Raw genomic sequence first — 20,204 nt, forward strand, 5'->3', positions numbered from 1 at the left:
ACTCTCACTCACTGTCTCACTCACTAACTCATTATCTCACTCACTCTCTCTCACTTACTAATTCACTCACTCTCTCTCACTCTCTCACTAATTCACTCACTCTCTCTCTCTCTCACTAATTCACTCTCTCTCTCTCTCACTCACTCTCTCTCACTCACTCACTCACTCACTCACTCTCACTCACTCACTCACTCACTCACTCTCACTCTAAAAAAAAAGACGCGATGAACGGGCATTCTCTATTCATTGGAAATTTTAAGTTACAAACATTGATTCATAAATAGGATTGGGGTGAGAGGAGTCGGGGCGGGGGACACTTGGCTCCTCACCCTAAAACCAAATCCCCTGAGCTTCCGGGGCTTCACCTCCTCCGATGGCCGTCTCTTCCTTCACCCACAGGAAGGAAGCTCTGGTTCGTCGATGCTGAGGTAAAATCCCACGGGCCCACCTGGGCCCCACGCAATCTCGAGGAGGGCAGAGAAAGGAGTGAGGCCACAAGCAGGGCTGTGGGAAGGATGTGCTTCCGGGTGAGGGCTGGGTTTCCTATGTGCGACCCGAAGGCAGGCTTTTCCTGTTCATTGTGATTTCCTGTGGATTCTGCAAAAGGGCGGCCTGAGGCAGGTGGAGTGATCTTTTAGCCACCCTCAGCAGATCTCTCTGTCGACCCGTGGTCCTGACGATTCATGTGTCCCGGGGCCTCCTGGCCCTGTGACAGAGGTATATGACTCAGGGCTTCCTGTAGATGTTGACTCGGATCAGGGAGATGCTCTCTGTGTACCTGTGTTGACCCTTCTCATACAGGATGTACAGCTGGGGGGCCTGCTGCGTCCCACGCATGGTGTCCTCGAGGACGGCCAGTGAGGAGTAGCCACTGGGCCCTGGCCAGAGCTGGAGCCGCTCATTCTGCCACGAGGTACCATTGCTGAAGCTCCAGCGCAGGGTCAGGTTCAGCCCTGGGGAGACAGCAGTCAGGGAAGGGAGGGGTTCAGCCTGGACCCCTCTCAGGACATGGGGCTCCGGCAGCGTACCCCTCCCTTCAAGCACTCACGCAAGTATTGGTGGGCTGGGTTGGAGAAGAAGACGATGCCGCTGTTGGTGACCAGGGCTCCGGCAGCCACCACGGGGTCCACCAGCTCTGTGTCGAAGGTCACGTCGCGGGGCCGCAGTGTGTCGCAGGCGTCGTAGCTGCGGAGGATCATCCGGCAGTGGCAATGGTAATTGTTCTGGTTCCGGGTGTTTATGACGACGGAGCCATCGGGGAGCTCATAGGGCTGAGGGGAGAGACCGGGGCCTCAGGGGGAGGGGGGGAAGCCCGGGGGGAGATGGGCCAGGGCAAACGCCTCGGTCCCTGAAGGGAACAGGGCCACACGTGGGGCAGCGCAGGACAGCCAGGCCCTGTCCCTGAGAAAGCAGGGGTGGAGTGGCCGTGGGCATGCCTGACCTGGCACTCGTCTGGACTGAAGTCTTGGTCCTTCTTGGGCTGGCCGTAGGGGATGCCAGTGATCCCGTCCCCATAGTGCCAGGAGGCGCCGTGGTCGTCACTGAGCAGGCAGTAGACGCCGTCCCGCTCCAGGGATCCATGGCCACACACGATGAGCCTGCCCTTCCTGGGCTCCCACTGCTTCTGCGGGACCAGGAGTTGGATGTCAGAGGGAGGCACTGCAGGGGCAAAGGCACACAAGGAGCACCCACATTGTGCGGGACCATTGCCTGGCCCCAACGTTCAATGAAGACACGGTTGGTCCCCTTCAGTCTTCCTTGCTCAGTGAGGGTCCCAGGAGGAACCCACAAATACCCGGCATCTGAACCAAGCTGCTCTTTTAGAATTAGCCTGTCAGGTGTACGGCTGGACACAGTTGGCAAGGACCCACCCCAGGGGACACGCGGGAGCTATTCTCTTTGCCGAGCTGTGTACCCTGGGTACCAAGGGGAGCCTCTCTTTAGTTATGTACAACACGGACTAGAACAGCCCTGGTGACAAATCCCACTGGAGATGACAGTGACGATATTCTACTTTTCCATGGGGGACCGTTTCTTCTGGTTGTCCTTGCTCCTGTTGAATCTACCTAAGACGGGCTGCCTGACTCCACAAGCTCTCCTTAAGATAGAGTCAAGGGGTGGATGGGGGAGGAAGAAGCCCATCTTGGGGTATCTGCCAGATTCCCCACAAAGCAGTACCTTTCCCCCACCCCTCCATCCCAGGATAGATACCTGAATGCCGGAGCCGGGTCCAGGGGCAAACACCTCGGTGCCGATGTCCAGGGAGAGGTTCTGGGGTTTGCTCCAGGTAAGGCCGTCATCCTTGGTCCACACCAGCATGGTGGAGGCCACTTGGCAGCCGGTGTAGTGCGCGCAGAGGGCGTAGAAAAGGAACACCATGCCCGTCTCGGCATCGCTCACCACCGCCCCCAGGTTCAGCCCGTCGGGGGTCTCTCCGTCATCTATGATGAACTCTGTTGGGGACCATGTGTCCCCTGAAGAAACAAACGGGGGGTGGTCAGGGTGCGCGCACCCAACAAAGCATCGCAGCTGAGTCGGTTCTGATGGTGAACTTCCGGGAGCAGGGGGCCAGGCCGTTCCGGTGAGGCCTTCCAGGTGGAGTCCGCCACCCATCTGTCAGTTGGTGCCTGAGCACAGAGCCAATGGCGTCATCCGGAGACCCTCCCTTTCCACCATTCACCGTCAGTGTCTTGCTTTCTGTAAGGGACGCCCAGGTCTACTAATGGCCCCAAAGCCCTACAAGATCTGTCCCTCCTTACCTCTAACCTTGTCTCCTGTTCTTCCCTGATGCTCTCCACCCAGCCACCCCCAGGGCCACCGTCCCTTGGAGCCTTTGCACCGGCTGTCCCATCTGCCTGGTGCACTCTTCCTCCACCAGGCTCACCGGCACCTCCTTTGAGCCTCTGCTCAACTGTCACCTCTTTAAAGTCTCAAGCCCACAAACCCACGTGTCCTCCTAGCTCTTGCCAGGCTTTACTTTTCCCCGTCAGGGTTCTCACCTGCCAACACAAAATACATGCGTACAACCATTGCGGAGAGCGACAGAGCGCCGCCTCAAGCATGTGGGAATAGAAATCCCACACAAGTCAGCAATACTTCTGTGGGAGTATTGCCCTAGGGAAGTACAAGGCCTGGCACGAACAGACACATGCACTTCCGTGGGTAGCTTGGGTCACAATAGCAAGAAGTTGGAAATGGTCCAAAGGCCCATCGGTAGAAGACGGGATAAAGAAACTTGGTTGAACCATGGAAGGAGATCTGTATTAACCCCCAATTAATAATAAAGTTTCAAAAAGAAAGGAACTTGGGTACATACACACATTGGAATACGCACGGCTAAAACACACAAGCAAATGAGAACATGAAACACCTCATGACATGGATGGCCCTGGGGAGAAGTCATGCACCACGCAAGGCCATGTATTGTATCAGCCCATTACTCTGTGGGTCAAAAGCGAGACAAAGTCTTGTACGTCAAAGGGAACAGTCGTTGGAGGCTCCCGAGAGAGGGAGGGAGGGCAAGGATGGGAAGCCGGAGAAACAGACGAGCAGGGGGACTGGGAGTAGCTTTGGACGGAGTTTTATACGGAGGACGAAGAGTGTCCAGGGGAGAAAGGGTAGAATAGACTCTCAGTGGGGTGCTGATAAGTGCTGAACAGTTGAATACAGAGTTGATGGCCTGAAATACAACACCACCACCCCACCACCAATTCACAACTTAAACTTCCATGAAACACGAACGTCTTCCTTATACATCTTGTCCATCTCTCCCCAGTAGAGGCAAAGCTCCGTGAGGGCCTGCTTTGCTCTCGGCTGCATTCTCAGAGGAGCCGTAAGTGGTATACAAGATTTGGAGCTTGGCTGCTAGGGAAAATATTGGCGGTTATGGCCAGTTAAACGTGCTGCCGAAGAAAGGCCTGGCGAACCATGTTTGCAAGCTCAGCCCTTGGAAATCACCTGGAACCCAGTCCTGTTCTGAAACATGTGCGGTCGGCCCCCACGAGTTGGCGCTGGTTGCAGAGGCTGGAACAGTGCCTGGTGCATTGTAGTGCTCAATCCTCATCTCCAGATCCCTCACCGGGGCACCTTTCTACCTCTTTAAAGAGTTCAAGAGCACGGCTGTCATTTTAAAGCAAAATGTGTGCCTGACCCACGCCAGGGTATTTTCAACCACCCCATTGCGCAGATGGAAATTGGCACGAGGGAGACAGAAGAAGAATGAATGCATTTGTTGCCTCATGGGGCTGGGCAAGGGTATTGAACATAGCACAGACGGCCAGAAGGGCAAGCACACCTGTCTTAGAGGAAGTACAGTAAGAATGCTCTGTACAGACGGGGATGGAGAGACTCCGTTTCGTGTATTCTGGATACAGCAGGAGACACGTGGTTAGAGGCACGTTCTCCGGAGTCTGGAAAAAGCCATCCTGCATGATAACGTGGAAGAGCAGCGAAAAGGAGGAAGATGCTAAAGCACGATGGCCTGACACAGTGGCTGCAACAATAGGCTCAAACGAACAGCCGTCAAGACATAGCGGGACAAGGCAGTGTTTCCTTCTGTCCTCTGCAGGGTTGCTAGGAGTCGGAACCCAGTGGACCGCACTTATCAACAACAGCACCAGCTACATCACCTCTGAGGTTTCCAGCCTCAGGCACCCAGTTATCTGAATCACCCTCGAAACCTACAGTCTCCCCGACCCATGCAACCTACACCCACTACTGCCACGCAGGCGTCTTTATACCCTGGTCAGTGGACCTCCGCAGGGCGATGAACTTGGCCCCCAAATCGTACTCAGATAATTTTCGGGCTTCGGAGAAGGCCAGGAGCGTGCCCCGAGGCGTGGCGGTGATTAGTGGGATTCGGAAGGCGTCCACAGAGCCAATGTGCTTTCCGCTGACCCATAACTGCTGCTCCCCGGCCACCGACGGCCGCACCTGCGAAGGGAGGACATGGACAAACGTGTGAATCTGCGGACGGATGGACGGTGACTCGGGATCCCCTGGGACAGGGGCGACAGTGGAGCTTGAGGTTGGGGGGCGAGGAGGAGGGGGGGTTCCTAAAACAAGGATGAGTGACCTCGTGGAAAGTTTGGAGCCAAGCTTGGTTTCAGGGTATGGAGGGGGCCAGGAGGCTGGCTGCTTGGAAGAAGGAAGGGAGGTGGCAGGAGGCTCAGAGGGTGACAGTTGGGAGTGGAGCTGAAAGCGGATGGAGGGCACGGGCCGGCAGCAGATCGAGTGGCTCAGAGCCGAGAGGGAGTCACCGGACCTGGACGGGGACCTGGATCGGGACCGCCGCGTTGAGTATGCAAGGGGCCGGGCGAGGGGTGACTCACCAGCGTGAACTGGTCCTTTGCCCCGGCTCCGAATCCAGCCAGCGACAACAGCAGCAGGAGGATGGAGGCGGACACCCGAGCCCCATCGTCCCTCGGGATCCCCAGCACCAGTGATCCTCGGGATCTGTCCAGGGGCGCCGTGCTCCGTGGCCCCGCGGTCATCGTCTCCGCTAAGCAGCCACTCCGCAAGCCCCGGAGCCAGGCACGGGATCGGAGCCAGAGTGCTGAGCTGGCCCTTTAACCCGCAGGTGTTCCCCGCGCCCCTCCCCGGGACCGCCCCTCCGCCGGCTCCCGAGCCTCTCATTGGCCCGCGAGAGCCTCGGCCCCCCACGTGATCCGGCACCGCCCCTGAGACAGCCTGCCAATCAGCTCTCTTGCACGTGACCCGGAAACGAAGCTGATTGGCTGAGGCGAAAGAGACGCCGGACTCCGCTGGCGCCCTTTTTACCCGTCCGGGGGGTCCCTGGGGCGCCTTAGCGGAGGGTGTGTTTTAAAGAGCCTTGGCGGGAAAAAAAGGCAAGTCTCAGGCTGATGGAGAAAACAAAGTATCCGTTTTGGTATTTTTTGTCTCAAAGTATCAGTCTTTTAATAAGGCGTTTGTGCTACAAAATCACAGTCTGGAAGTCACAGAGTGGAGCTGGGCGCTGTACCAGCGGCGCGCAGGCCCTCGATCGACCGGGGCCGGGTCGAGCGTCTCACTTCTTTTTCTTCTTCTTCTTGTCACCCGGGGGCGCCTCGTTCTTCTTGCCCAGAATCTGCAGCAGGGACTTGGACATGTAGTACGGTCGGTCCAGAGAGCCGTCGTTCCGCTCCAGGTCTTCCACTGAGCCGCAACAAAGACTGGTCAGCAAGGACACCCTCCCACCCCCCGTGGACAATCCAGGACTGGGGGGCAGGGCGGTGCGTCCCGGGTGGATCCCGGGTTCACCGCCGCCTTCCGGTTTCGAGGCATTTCCTAGTCGCACTTCCTTCTCTGTAAAGTTAGGTCTAGGATACTACGCTTCCTAGAGCGGTGGGTGATAGGTGGGCAATGCACGTCAGTTGCTCCAGAGCCTGCCAATCCTCCAGAAATCCGTGCGCCCAAACAAACCGAACAAAACCCCCAAACCAAGCCCTTTGCGGAGCAAGGATTCTGACTAAAGGCGCCCCCGTGCGTTGCCGAGTAGAATTTGCACACCATAAGGGTGCTGTAATTTTTTTTTTCTCCCACCAGTTTTTGGCTGAGGGAGGAAGGTGGGACTTTTCTACTCTTGTGAAGGGTTACAGCCTCATAGACCCACAGGGGCAGTTCTACCCTGTCCTGCGGAGTCCCATCGAGTCAGAATTGGCTCGATGGCGGTGAGTGAGTTCTGGGCTGGGGTGAACATTGAACAGTCTCTAAACCCACCCAGGGGCGCCTCGGGAGACAGTCCTGACAATCTGAGAGGTCAGGGCATGGACAAACCTACAGGATAATCCATGGGATTGCTGTGGGTTGGAATTAACCTGATGGCCACTAAAAGTGGCAACAACAACAAAAAAAAGGGGGCAACAACAATCTATGGAGGCAGATGGACAAGGGCTTTCTTCTGGGGCACTGTGGTCGGGTTCAAACAACCAACCTTGTAACACAACAGGCACCCCCCCTCTCCACCACCACAAACCAAACACTGTCATCAATTCCATTTTGACTGACAGCAACCCTATAGGGCAGGCTAGCACTGTCCCTGTGGGCTTGCAAGATTGTCAATCTGTATACGGTGGGGGGGTGGGGGGGAGCCTCACCTTTCTCCCAAGGGCGGGGGCTGGTAAGTTGAAACCGCCAACTTTGTGGTTGTTAGCCCAACACATTATCCACTACACCACCGGGGCTCTTAGTGTCTAATGCAAGCAGCAATCTAAATGTACACAGTTGGTAAGGCACACCCTCTTCACTAGCACCACCTAGCTTTCCTGGAAAGGTGGCTAAGGCGTCACCTTGGAACTAATCCTTCCTGGGGCTCACGCTTGCCTTTCTTCCCCCATTGTGTGGCCAGAGGATGTCCAGAGAAGCCCTCTCTGACTCTTGATGAAATCATAGCTTCTAGAGGCGTGGTCCCGTCCCTGTGTAGCCCCCCACCTTGAAGGCGGGAGGCGGCAGTCGGGGTGCCACTTACAGAAGCAGAGGAAGAGCGTGTCCACACACATGCCAAAAACGCTGAAGAAGCCGCTGGCAATGACGTAGGCCCCCAGGACGCAGATCTGCAAGACACAGGGCCCGTTGGGGCTGCTGGGTTCCTTGGGGGAACTGAGGGACAAGGCGGGGAGACAGGGGCAGGGCGCGGGGCATACTCACCATGATGGGCAGCCAGTAATAGTTAAGGTTGGGATTCTCAAAGTCCTTACCCAGCCCCTGGATGCGGCCGGAGAAAAAGAAGAACGACAAGACCCCTGTGGGAGAGGCCTGGAAGTGAGTGCTGCTCCTAAAGCACACCCACCCCAGCCCCCACCCCCCACCCTGTAACCCCTGCCTTCTGTCCCCAGGACTCCGACTCTGGTCCTCACCGATGCCTCCCACCACCAGCAGTTTCCCAAAGAACAGCAGCAGGTCGGTGACGTTATCCAGAACCACCACCCTGTATCAGGAGAGTGGGGGAAGTTGGGGTGAGAGGCCCGGCAGGGGTGGGAACAGGGTCCATCCCATGATTTGAGGGGCCAGCGACGCGTGAGCATGGTTCAGGTTTTGAGGTGCAAACAGCCCCAGCCCAGGGCCCTTCTGAACACAGGCAGGCGCCCATGAGTGTGGTTTGGGTGGGAGCGCCAGGGAGGTGACCAAAGAGGGGCTCAGGGACAGGCTGACCTGAGGATGTTTCTCATGAGCAGCATGAAGGCGTTTTTGGCTGAGGTGCAGAAATTCTTGCCATAGATGGCGATCTGGGGGAGGGCGGAGGTCAGTTACCTGAGGTGAGCCTGCCCGGGCTGGAGCCAGGGCCTGTGCCCAAGGGCATGGGCGCAGGAGGCTTTTCTGCATGGTGGCTCACCATGATGTACGCATTGTAGTTCAGGAACTTGATAAATTTCTCTAGACACCACAGGCAGCATTTGAAGCAACACATGATGCAGCGGGCCACCGGGTTCTGGGCTTCTGGGGGCGGGAGAGATCCAAGTTTGGCCACAGAGCCTCTGACTGACTTGCCCTGAGGATCCGGCCCCGCCACCTGCCCGTTACCAGCCCCAACAGCCAACTCACTTCTCAGCTTGTGGTCAATGTACTCCAGAATGACCCGGGCCAGCTGCACGAGGGACAAGATGAGGGCGCCGAAGGCCAGCGACCCAGTGTGGTAACTGTGGAGGGAGGGGGGTGGTCAGATGTCCTGATGCGCCCGCTTGGCTAACTCCCAGGCTCTGGCCCCAGGCTTACCGGAGTGTGCGGATGAAGGCCGAACTCAGGGGGAAGGTGGGGATGTCCTGGGGCTTGAGGAAGGCCCAGTAGAAGGAGGCGAAAGCGCCGGCCAGCACGCACTGGCCCAGGGCCAGTACCCAGTTGACAGTCCAGAAGAGTCCTAGGATGCCGTAGATTTGCAGGTTGAAGAGGGAACGCTGTACCAGGCCCGTAGACAAGTAGCCCTGGAAGACACACTTCATCCCTGGACACGTGAAGTTTGCCTGCTCCGCCTACGAGGGCAGAGGAGGTGTCAGAGAGCTCGGTGGAGTCACGGCCTCTGCCCATCCCCAGGTAGAGGAGGGACATGGCAGCCCGTCTGAGCCAGGGGAGCCGGGAGCGTCATGTCTGTGCGCAAACGGCTTTCAAACAGCACTTATGGAAGTGGACTTGGCTTCCTTCGGTCTCAGTGGACACAAGTGCCCGGAGGCCACCTGGGGAGAGGTGTAGTGATGTATGTTGAGGGAGCGTGGACTCAGTGCCCGGCTCTGACCTCCACGCTCAGCTGTCCCTCCCTACAGGTCTCCGGGGATCTCCGGTCTGACCTAGAAGCCTCACAGCACAGCCTCCGCTAAGGCCACCAAAGACGTTCTTCAGCGAAATGAAACAGACCGGCAGTTAGATGACAGGAAAGGATTATTGTTCAGCTGGCTGGAGGTGATAAAGGTCTGAACCAGTTGGGCCCTCGTGGATCCCAACTCCAGGTGCCCCTCTGTGTTTCAGAGTAGAACAACTCCCGGCAGTGTGCAATGATGATGATCTTTCAGAAGGGGATCGCCAGGCCTTTCTTCCAGGGCACCTCTGGATGGGTTTCTAGGCAAACACCCACCTCTCGGTCAGTAGCCGAACACTTACTGGCACAAAGCTCTCGTGGTTAAAACTCAAAACACTAAACTCGCTGCCATTGAGTCCATGTCAACGCGTAGCCACGCTCCAGGACTGAGCAGAACAGTGCCCGTGAGTCTCAGCCACTGTAACTCTCTACGGGACTAGGAAGCCCATCTTTCTCCTGAGGATGTGGCTGGTGGTTTCAAACTACTGACCTTGCAGTGAACGGCCCGATGCATAACCACTATGCCACCAGGGCTCCTTGGTACGGTGGTGATGTTTTTTAAATGGCGTGACCTGCTGAGCTCGCGCCTGATGTGCTTTCAGGAGAAACAGCACCATGTGCAGCACTTGGTTCAGAAACCCCCAGTGGAATGGGAGAAGTTACAGGTTGGGAGTGAGGACAGGGCGGAAACAAGACATACAGAAAGCGGCAGGTTGTGGAATCTGAGGGACAGGTACTGGGCTTCGTCGTACTTTGATCTTGTGTGTGGTGTAAAAGATCCCCAAGACAAGGTCAAAACCAAGGGATAGGACACAGCCCTTGCTGCCAAATGGGACAGAAATCTTGGTAGTGGCTGCGCCTGGTGTATGCTGACATTTTTAACGTAAGAAAATAAACCGCTTTCGACATCACCTGTGACAGTGGGTTTGTCTATGTGCTACTAGATCTCAAGCAAGCTGAAGCAAGAATCAGGTCGTTTGGGGCTTTGTATACCCGTGACCACATAGTAGGTTCCCTGCCAATGTCACTGAGCCTCCCTTCTCGTTCAAGCAGAGTGGGTCTGATGTCTGCTGCCCGGCCCACAGTGCCAAGCTGAGACAAGTAAGGCTCAGGGAAGAGTCAATTCCCAGCCAGGCTGGGCTCCGGGCCAGGCCCTGGGCACCTCACTGGGCAGTTTCTGGAAGCAGCCATGCCCCACAAGGAGTGCCCAGATTTCTACTGCCCAGGCCACTGGATATTGAGTTCCCAGGGAGAAAGGCGTTCCCAGGGAGAAACCAAGCACACATTATCAAGTTCTTATCTGGTGCCAGGCATTGTACTAAACTCCCTGTGTGCCCAGCGTGTCCCTTACTCTCTCAGCCACCCCGTGGGGCAGACATTGTTATGGTCTCCACTGTACAGTGAGTGGACGGGCTCAGAACACGGTCCAGGTCCTCAAGGGCGGGATGCCCCTGAGGAGGGAGGGCCCCAGGGCCTGTCCCTGTCATCAGGCTCATCCTGCTGCTTCTCAACCTCAGTTTCCTTCTCTGCATAATGGGTGGGTTTCGGAGTACAAGATCAGGAGTCAGTAGCAGTCCCTTTTGCTGGGGCACCTGTATGACCTTGCGTCAGTGGCTTGCCCTCTCTGGGCCTCAATCTTCTAAGTCCAGTGAGGGATTTGGACCAGCAGATCCCCGTTAACGGATTGAATTATGTCCCCCTCTCCAAATATATGTGTGTGTGTGTGTGTTATAAATACTAACCCCTATGCCTGTGATTATAATTTTATTTGGGAATGGATTTTCCTTGCTCTGCTAATGAGCAAGTACGTGTTTTAGATCAGCCTCTTTGGAGATACGGAAGAGCAGATTGAGCAAGCAAGCCAAGCTGGGGGAGTGTAGTGCCAAGTGGCAGGAAGACCACTCGGGAAAGAAAAGATAAAGACACAGAGAAAGCCTTTCCCATTAGGAGTGACCCTGGATTCAGAAGATGGATGTGCTCGTGGAAGCCTCCCGTGTGTGGTCTTTCTGTTCTGACAGCACGCAAGAACACAGGCGTGACCCCTGGGCTCCCCGTCCCTGGAGTCAGTTGGTGCCACTCCCGGCCCACCCTGCCCCTCCTCACCAGAGGGTCACAGGACTCATTCATCCATGCTTTCTCACAGCCGGACAAGCTTGCGTTGGGTGCCCACAGGACATACTGGGGTTGCCCTGAAGTGGCCAGGTACCCAAAGGAAAGTCAAGGACAATACGGTCACACAGGGTCTCCCTCCGCAGGTCCCTCGTCGGGGACCCTTTCCCAGGGCCGCCCCGTGCCTGTGCACACCTCCCCAAACAAACCCGCTGCCATCCGGATGTTCCCGGGTAGAACTAGAGCAGGCTGCCTGGCCTCTCTTCCACGGAGGTACTGAGCGGTTTGGGCTGTCAACGGTTAGGTTAGTAAAATCCCAAACCAAGCTCCCTGCCATAGAGGCGAGGCCGACTCCTAACCACCTTCCTGGACGGGGTGAACTGCCCCGCGGGGTTTCCAAGACCAGAACTCTGGATGGAAGTACAAAGCCCCGTCTGTCTCCAGAGCAGGGGCTGGTGGTTTTGAACTGCTGACTTTGCAGTTAGCAGCCTAATGGGGTACGGCTATGCCACCAGGACTCCTCTTAGGTTGGGAGTTGAGCACAATCTTTTTTTTTTTTTTGGCACGGAGGGGCCCCAACATTCTCTGCAGGGGGGGGAGCTGAAATGCAGCCTGTGCCCGCCCCTTCCCCTCTGTACAGATGCTGTCAGTCCCCTCCCCCACCCCCACCCAGGGGAGCCTTCCCACAGCATGAAAGCAAGCGGTGCCCTGCCCCCAGCCCCAGGACTCCAGTCACGGGGGCAAAGGATACAGAGCCATCATGGCCCAGTAGGCGATGCAGATGACCAGGAGGACAAAGGTGACCAGTGGGTAGAACATGGTAGACATCATGTACCCCACAGCCCTACAGGGAGACAAGACTGCTTAACGGCACGGCGGGGCCTTGGCCAGGGCCCATACCCGCAGGCTGGGGCAGCCACGGGCACAGAGTCTGGCTGCATCCTGGTGCCTGGGTGGGGCCAAGGACACAGTAGGTGCTTGCTGGATGAATGGAATGGGACAAATTGGGCTCACAGGATCCTGACGGGGAGACCTAAGTCAGAGAGACAACCCTGCCCCACTCGGCCCTCAGGTAGGGTCTCCAACAGTCCACAGGCTGCTCGATGGATGTGACAGGTCCTGGCTGGAAAGAGACTGCTGCTTTTCCTCCCGGCCTGGATGGCCTCCGTCCGCCCATCAACGCCCCCACAGGAGGACAAGTCACTCTCACACTGCCCTGTCCTTATTCCCCCCCCCCGCCCCCCCCGCCTCCCCTGGACCCGCCTCCCTGGGAGCAGGCCCTGACCGGCTGGCCTCCTTCAGGAGAGCGATGGCGATACGGATGCGCTGCCGCAGGAAGATGAGCATCAGCAGCAGCACCCCTTCCAGGATGGCCAGCAGGATCACTGTGGGCAGACGGGGCGGGCAGGGGGTCAGGGCTGGGCCTGGCCCAGGGCAGCCTTTGGGACTCACCGGGGCGGGGGCGGGGGGGGCACTCACAAGCAGCTAGCCAGGTCTCCTGCACACTGCGGTAGGCGCTGAGGTTGAAGGTGAAGCCCAGCTGGGTGATGGAGGCGCCCTTGTCCCGCAGGATCCGGTACTCCTGCCAGCAGTGGTAGATGCCGTATGCCAGCACAGCCAGCACCCCCAGGATCAGCACCAGCACCAGGGGCCCGGCCACCAGGCGCAGCAGCAGGATAAACAGCAGGCTGAGGACCAGAGCTATGCCGAGGGCACTGCAGGCAGGGTGAAGCCAGCCAGGGTCACTCCGGCTGCCCAAGTCTTTCCTCTTTCGGATCCCTCACACCCTTAATGTGTCTGGATTAGACATCTCCCTCCTCCATCCCGCTGGGCCTCGGCCCACTCTGGGCTCTGGCTCTTGCTTCCCTGTTCCCAACCTCAGGCGTCCCTCTCCAACACCGGGCTTCGGGAGAGAGGAGCAGGGAGGGGAGAGGCCAGGAGGACGGGGGACTCACACAAGGATCCAGTACCAGGAATGGGCAAAATCTTCAAAGACCTTGATGCTGATGTCACGGGCATTCAGGGTGTCAAGAAGGCCACTGTCGGGGAGATGGGGGTCACACAGGGGCTTGGGAGGGAGGAGGAGGGCAGTGTGGTAGAGGCAGGTGGCGGGAGGGGCAGGGATACCCACCTGATGCCCTGGGAGATGTTGCCGGTGATTCCTGGGAGCTCCGGCTGCGTACTGTTGGGCCACGGGAAACAGCGCCCCAGAGCTGCAGAGAGTGGTGTGACCAGGTGGGCCGGTCCAGAGCTTAGCTCCAAGTCTCTGTCACCCCTACCCCCAACCCCCCAGCTCACAGATCCCCCAGGGCAGGGAGGATTAATGGTTCCCTGGAGGGTCAGCGGAGCTGACAGCTCTCACTGTCACAGACCACCCTGTGGCAGCTCCTGCCCTACAGTGCCCAGTCACCCAGTCACTGGGGGCTATGGTGGTGAAGTGGGCTGCTAACCCGCCCCCCGGCTGCCTCGCAGGAGCAAGATGACACTCTGTACTTGCGTAAAGAGCCTGGGAAGCCCACAGGGGCAGGTCTACCCTGTCCTCGAGGGCAACTCTGAGTGGGTATGGACCCCATGGCACTGTGGTGGGTCTCCTCGCAGCCCCTCCTGACTTCCGCCCCTCCTGCCCCCAGCTGGGCCTCAGTTCAGGCCTTGGCCTCCGGGACCTGAACTAGAGCCTCTGAAACAAACGACAACCGGAGCCAGCCTTTAAGGAGACCACAGACGGGCACGCAATGCCAGCGCGAGGAGCAAAAGCAGTTAGCATTGCACCCCCAGCCCCCCCCCCAAGAAAAGCAGGCCCTGAATCCAAAACCCCAAACTCACTGGCATTGAGGCAATGCCCACTTACTACTGCCCCTTTGGGTCTCCGAGGCGGTCACTCGCTGCAGATGGAGAAAGCCCCCCCTCTCTCTCCCATGGAGCCACTTGTGGTTTCGAACCGCTGACCTAGCAGTTGGCAGTCCAGTGTGCAACCACAATGGTACCCAGGCTCCTCTGGCCATCTCATTAGGGGTGAGTTTGACCCACTGTAGCCAGCTTTTCAGTCAATGATTTTGTCTGGCCCCTGTGACTGATGCCATGAATATCCACAGGGCCCTTGGCAGCACAAGATTCCCTGCCCCTCAGTCGGATTTTTCTCCTTGCCTGCCAGGAGCCTCGGCTCCCCTCCCCCTCCAGGAAGCCTTCTCAGCCCCCCAGCTCCGGGGGCGCCTGCTCTGTGCCTACAGAACGAGCCCACGACTGTAAAGGCTTCGTCGGGCCACTTGGCTTTTTGTGGCCTCCAACATTCCGAAGCCAAGGCAACAAAGCTCCGAGAAGTTGAGAAGCCCAAGGTCAAACCGCTGGAAAGTTCTAGCCCTGGGACCTCGAGCTAGTGGACTCGGGGGCATTCTTTTGGGACACCAGTAGGGGCTGGTGATCGTTTTCTGTTCATGTTTTAAAGAAAACCCAAACAAAGAACATTTACTGTTGGAAAGAAGCGTATATGGGTGTGAATGGGGGAGTCAAATATTGCCCTATGACCAAGCCACTTTCAGTTGCACCCTTTGGCCACCTATACCCCTTGCGTGTGTGTGTGTGTGTGTGTGTGTGTGTGTGTAGGAGCACCCAGTGACACTGGTGGGTCAGCATTGAACCGCTAACCTCCAAGTTTGCAGTTTAAACCAACAAGAAGTTCCTTAGAGGAAAGACAAGGCTGTCTGATCTGGTAAAGATTCACAGAGCTGCGGAAACCTTAGATGGCAACTGAATGGCTGTGGACTTGGCTTTGGGGGGGTGTGGGTGGTGGTGGTGTATGTGTGTTTTCAGAGGTGTTGCTCTCTTCCTGAGCATCTCTGCACTCCCTTTCCAGAATGCCCCCCCCCCCAGGCAGGAAGCAGTTGTCCCCTTCTCTGCATCCCTCCCTAGAGGACCAAGCCTGCAGGGGCTAGTCAATTCCGACTCATCCCGAGCCCCCGAGGCTGCAGAGTAAGCAATGTGTTTCCAGGGCTTTCCTTCGTGGCTGTGACTTTGCCTTTCTTCTGAGATGCCTCCCGGGGGGCTGGGAACCAACCTTGAGATTAGCACACCCCCTGGCAAGGAGTCAGATCCAACCATGGTGACCACACCGGATGACTCCACAGAGCTTCTGAGACGGTAAACCTTTGTGGGGCCAGCCAGCCTCATCTTTCGCCCTCAAAGTAGCTGGCGGATTGGAATGACCAACTGTGCCAAGAGGGCTCCTTTCACCAGGTGCGAGACATTGGTGCCATCCAGGGACTCACGGGCACACAGACGGTGCCCCATCCACACAGGGGACCTGAGTGCAAGGTCATGAAGCAGAGACCCTCAAGGCCTGGCTTTCTCATTTGGGCCATACCACCTTGGCCTAGGACTGGCGATTCTCACCTGGACTGGAGGGCAGGAGGAAACTGGGGCAGAGCTCTTGCTTCAGGCTTGTGAGCACTGGCTAAAGGGCGAGGGAGGGAGGACGGGGCAGAGCAGACAAACACACAGACACAGAGCGGGAGAAAAAAGATGGCAGAGCGGCCGGAGGGACAGGAAGTACCTCCTGGCGCTCCGCGGGCCCTGTCCTCCACGGCAGAGCCTCGCTGGCGACCCTCTGCCCCCCCTACCCCCACCCCCGTGCTCGTGACCCTTCTCAGGGGTGCCCTCACCATCTCAGGGGGCACACCCGGCACACAAAAGTTCCTGTTGGCCGCGTAGAAAACCTCTCCGACGGTCTGGGAGAACGAGCTAGCGTCCACTGTCCAGGAGGATTCCGGGCAGGAGGACACACACACCTGGGGCGCCGCAGAGCATGTGAAGGGGCTGGCATTCAAGGCTGTGGGGAGGGGGCATGGCGGGCTGGGGCGGAGGCCGAAAGGGCTCTGACCTGGGGTGTGGGGCACTGCAGGCTGCTTGTGGCGGCAGTGATGATGTTGGTGGCCACGACGCAGCTCAAGATGTTGAAGTACAGCAGATATGGCTTGTCCCTGTGGGAGGGGGAGTGTGGTGGTGTCAGGGCCAGGTCAGGGCTGCAATGGGGGGGGGGGGGAGAGGGGGGACTTGCCAGCCAGCGCTTTGTCTCAATGGTACAGTGAGTCTAGCGAGAGGACATGTTACACCCGTCGGGCTCCAGGAAGTTCCCTCCAGTGGGAGTGTTGGGGCGACACCCAGGATTCTCAGCATCATTGTCGCCGTGCCCTCTGGAGCCATTAGGTGCTCACCAGCTCGTGGCCACGGCCCCACAGCCGCGGCTCTGTCTATAAAAAAGTGCCTCCCTCATCAGGTTTCCGTGAGCTGGGGTGTGCAAAGTACAGTGCCTGCCGGGAACCCGGTCCGTGTCCAGAGATTTTATTATCCGTTGAAGACTGACGGCAGCCTAGAACGGACACCGTGCCTTCCGGAATCATCCTTGTGTCTCGGAGAAGGAACTCGAAGCTCCAAAAATGCTCAGTCACTCCTATCAGGCCAGGAAGCCGGAGTTCCAGTGGGGAGGACGCCTCCATTGGAGTCTCTCCAACAGCCTTGCCCTCTGGCAGAGGGCACTGGAAAGCGGATCAACACAGATAGCTATCGTGAGGTTAAAATTGAACACCCGGCCATCTAGTGACCCTTTCTCATAAGTTTTGTTCCTATCATTTCCTGCTGTCTTTGGGAATGAGGCTTTTCGGCGGTTTTAGCTTGTTATAGTTGCTAGGTGTTTTTTGTTTGTTGTGTGTGTGTGTGTGTGTGTTAGATTTTCTTTATATCAAATCCAGGGTAGGTAAAACTAGAGACAGTAGCTAGATGCCTAGTTTCTTACCATTATAGCAGGGGAGGCGGGGGAGGGGGGTGGGGAGCGGATAACAGTAAAGAAAACGTTCCCCCACGGAAGGTGAGACCGCCATCGCGCTGAAATGGTGGTGCGGGAATCCGAGGTCACTCAGCCTTGTACCATCAGGGAGGCCATGCACACAGCACTGGCATGTGCTTCTCCACACCGTGGACCGGTGCGCCGAACCACGCCTCGAAGCCAGCTACGGGCCCGTCCATTCCGGACTCACTCAACGGCAGCTCCCTCGGGCCAGGCGGACCGGCTCCACGTCGTGAGGCCGTGCCAGCAGCAGATTGCCAGGCTTGCTTTCCGAGTTGCCTCTGGGGGTGTTTGAACTGCCAGCCTTAGGCTAGTCATTGAGCGCCGCTTGGCAAGGGTTTGTACCACCAAGGGGCACCTCGTGACCGCACTGCCTCTCGATTCTGGCCACGGGACCTTCCTCCCCGGCGCGTGGCCGTGGGCTTCAGGCCCACTGTGGGTATGAGGCAGGGAGTGGAGGAGCCAGGGAGGGGTGTGGGGTAAGGGGAACGGTGCCCTGCCCCCGCCCCCCTTTCATCACACTCACTTGTTCTGCCCCAGCCCGCAGTAAGCCCCGGTGGAATTCCTGGGGTAGAGTACTTGCCGAGGGTCTCCATACACCCAGGCTGGGGACAGAAACCAGGGCAATTACCCGGGGTAGGGACTCGGGTCCCGAGCAGCTAGACCTGGTCCTCCCTGGGCTACTGCCCCAGCTCTGGGCAGCCGGACACTCACCCACGATGCCCACCGCGATGTAACCCAGAATGAAGACCAGGAAGAGGATGCAGCAGATGATGTCGGTGCAGCCCCTGGGGGAGGGAAGGGAACCTGGGCTCGGGACCCCGTTGAGGGGAGGGGACGTGGGGGGAGGAGAGGACTGCAGAACTAGAGAGTAGAGGCCACTTTTCAAGATTTTTGGGGGGGAGGGACAGGGATGTAAAACTTTTTTGTAAAACGTTTAACAGAGCAAAGTACACAACTCGGGAATGCCCCCCCACCCCCAAGCGCCCCGCCAGCCTTCCGCACACAGGCCCACCCCTTTTCTTTGTCACCAGCACCTCACCACTGTTTCAGCAAACACCCCGTGAAGCCAGGCCCGCCCTACTGGGGCCCAGACTCACCTGCTCTTGATCGGGCCTCGGAAGGAGGGGTCATATTTGACTGGTTTTCCTGAAGGGGACCAGGTGGAGGGTGGAGAATGAGACCCAGAGGGGACGCTCTCTCCCCATTCATCCCCCGGCCCTCCCCACTTCTACCTGGCAAAGGAGAGTGGGGAGGGGGCGGGCTGGATGCCAGGCGTGAACTCTGCTTGCTCAGGTGGCCTTGGCGGGAGTCGGGGGTGGAGGAGGTAGGAGGGGGCTTTATGAACCATTTCCGCTCACACCTCAAGGCCGTCAGTCTGGGGCAAGTGGGTTTCCTGCCTCCAGTCTGGCCTGGTTCTCCAGTCTCCCTCCCACTGAATGTGGGACTCTGGGTCCAGCCATCTCCGCGGCTCTGGCACCCCCAGCCTCATCCCTCTCCCCCATACCCTGCCCTAGGACCACCTCTATCTGAGTCCTCCCCCCATCCTGGGAGAGCACGCAGCTGCCCACACATCTGTCTCAGGGCCTCATTTCACTCTCCGGCCTGATGCCTCGGGGGAGACGCTGGAGTCCCCACGCCATCCCTGCCTCCCATCGGAAGTCATGGTGACCACTGAGTCTGGCAGTTGGGATGGTGGCCCGTTCCTGGTCCTCTCTGAGCACACAGGGGAGGTGGTGGGATAGGTAGCCAGGTCCCCTGGTAGGGAGGGCGGAGGGTGGAAGGAAGACTGGGCCAGAGGCTGGGGTTCTCCCGGACTCTATTTTACAGGTCAATGATTGACCTAAGGCCCATCCAGGAAGTCTGCTCGGACTTTCTCACCACCGTTCCTTCAGGAAGGGCCCTCCCTCAAGGCTGCCTCTCCTCCAGATCAGAAGTCCAGGCCCCCAGTCCCCTCCGGATCTCACAGCCCTGACTGTTCAGAGGGCTCCCCTGGACAGGTCCCCTTCCCTTCCAGCCAGAAGCCCGGCACCTATTTCTCCGAACACCTGAGACAGTCTCCGGGGCCTCATTCTTCAGCAACTACAGAACCCTTGCACCTACTCCTCAGGTACCCCAGATCCTGTGCCCAGATCCCCATCTGCAAAGAGCCCCCAGCTCCTAACTCCTCAGAGCAGTAGCAATATACCCCACTTGGCTCCCTGTCACTCCTTTCAAACCCCAGTGGCTTGGGGTCCTAGTAAGCCCTTCCTGCCCAGGCTGCCACTCCTCCCCACTCACAGGCACCCAGCCTTTACTCCTCCCTGGGACCCAGCCCCCCGGGCACCTGCCCCACCCCAGGCTCAGGACCCTTCCAAACTGCCTCCTTTGAGAGCCCAGAGTCCAGGCTGAAACTCTGCCCGCTCTCTTCCCAGGGACGCAAACCCATCTCTGTATGCAAGCCTCACCCAAGTTGGCCCAGGCCAGTGCTGGGGGGTGGGGGTGGGGGGCGGCAGTTTGCAAATGCTCAGAACCCCTCCCCCGCTCCGCCACCCAGCCCTGCAGCTTCCCATCAGCGGGTTCCCCTGGGCCCTCCCCTGGGGGACCCACAGCTCTCTTCAGCTCCTCTCCTTGGGAACAGCCCAGCCACTGGTGTCCTGCAGGGGCCCAGGCCTGGCCCCCCTCCCCCTCGCTCTCCTCCCTCTGCAGGGTCTCGGCCTCCACGCCAGCCAGCCTCACCATTGGCCTCCTCCTTGTCCCGCTGCCCCATGGCTGTCTCCGGAGTGATTGGAGCAGGGAGACCTGGCAGCTCACCTGCCACCTGCCCCGCCTTCCGGCCACGTCATGGCCCCACCCCCGCCTGTGGTCCCTGGCACTCCAGTTCCTGGTCCAGTCCTCTCGCCCAGTGGGCTCAGAGGGCTGAGCCAGCTGGAGGCGGGCACGGAGGGAGGCTGCCTGCTGTGGAGCCTGTCGTCCTCAGAGGAAACCCTTCCTGGT

The 20,204-nt window shown here is 58.3% G+C and overlaps 2 protein-coding genes across 3 annotated transcripts; both read right to left on the reverse strand.

The window, feature by feature from the left end:
* Positions 1-235: 235 nt before the first annotated feature.
* NEU1 (neuraminidase 1) lies at positions 236-5,583 on the reverse strand. Of its 2 annotated transcripts, none has more exons than XM_075555396.1 (6): positions 5,331-5,583; positions 4,740-4,932; positions 2,212-2,474; positions 1,442-1,621; positions 1,049-1,271; positions 236-953 (listed from the first exon to the last, which is right to left on the reverse strand). In XM_075555396.1, exons 1-6 carry the CDS (start codon positions 5,490-5,492, stop codon positions 727-729), a joined length of 1,248 nt encoding a protein of 415 aa, XP_075411511.1. In that variant the 5' UTR covers positions 5,493-5,583; the 3' UTR covers positions 236-726. The 2 variants fall into 2 exon arrangements, with proteins under 2 accessions (XP_075411511.1, XP_075411510.1); XM_075555395.1 differs by having other exon boundaries at positions 1,442-1,624; positions 5,331-5,581.
* Positions 5,584-5,854: 271 nt separating this feature from the next.
* SLC44A4 (solute carrier family 44 member 4) lies at positions 5,855-19,977 on the reverse strand. The gene is made up of 21 exons (XM_075555394.1): positions 19,947-19,977; positions 18,329-18,377; positions 17,943-18,016; positions 17,755-17,833; positions 16,266-16,365; positions 16,048-16,173; positions 15,779-15,839; positions 13,524-13,605; positions 13,348-13,431; positions 12,872-13,107; positions 12,678-12,777; positions 12,144-12,236; positions 11,387-11,489; positions 8,710-8,963; positions 8,539-8,633; positions 8,330-8,433; positions 8,149-8,222; positions 7,854-7,924; positions 7,645-7,739; positions 7,466-7,550; positions 5,855-6,153 (listed from the first exon to the last, which is right to left on the reverse strand). The coding sequence occupies exons 1-21, from the start codon at positions 19,975-19,977 to the stop codon at positions 6,026-6,028; spliced, it is 2,124 nt and encodes a 707-aa protein (XP_075411509.1). The 3' UTR covers positions 5,855-6,025.
* Positions 19,978-20,204: the final 227 nt, after the last annotated feature.

Source organism: Tenrec ecaudatus, chromosome 7 (genome assembly GCF_050624435.1).
Source record: "Tenrec ecaudatus isolate mTenEca1 chromosome 7, mTenEca1.hap1, whole genome shotgun sequence".
Lineage (NCBI taxonomy): Eukaryota > Metazoa > Chordata > Mammalia > Afrosoricida > Tenrecidae > Tenrec > Tenrec ecaudatus.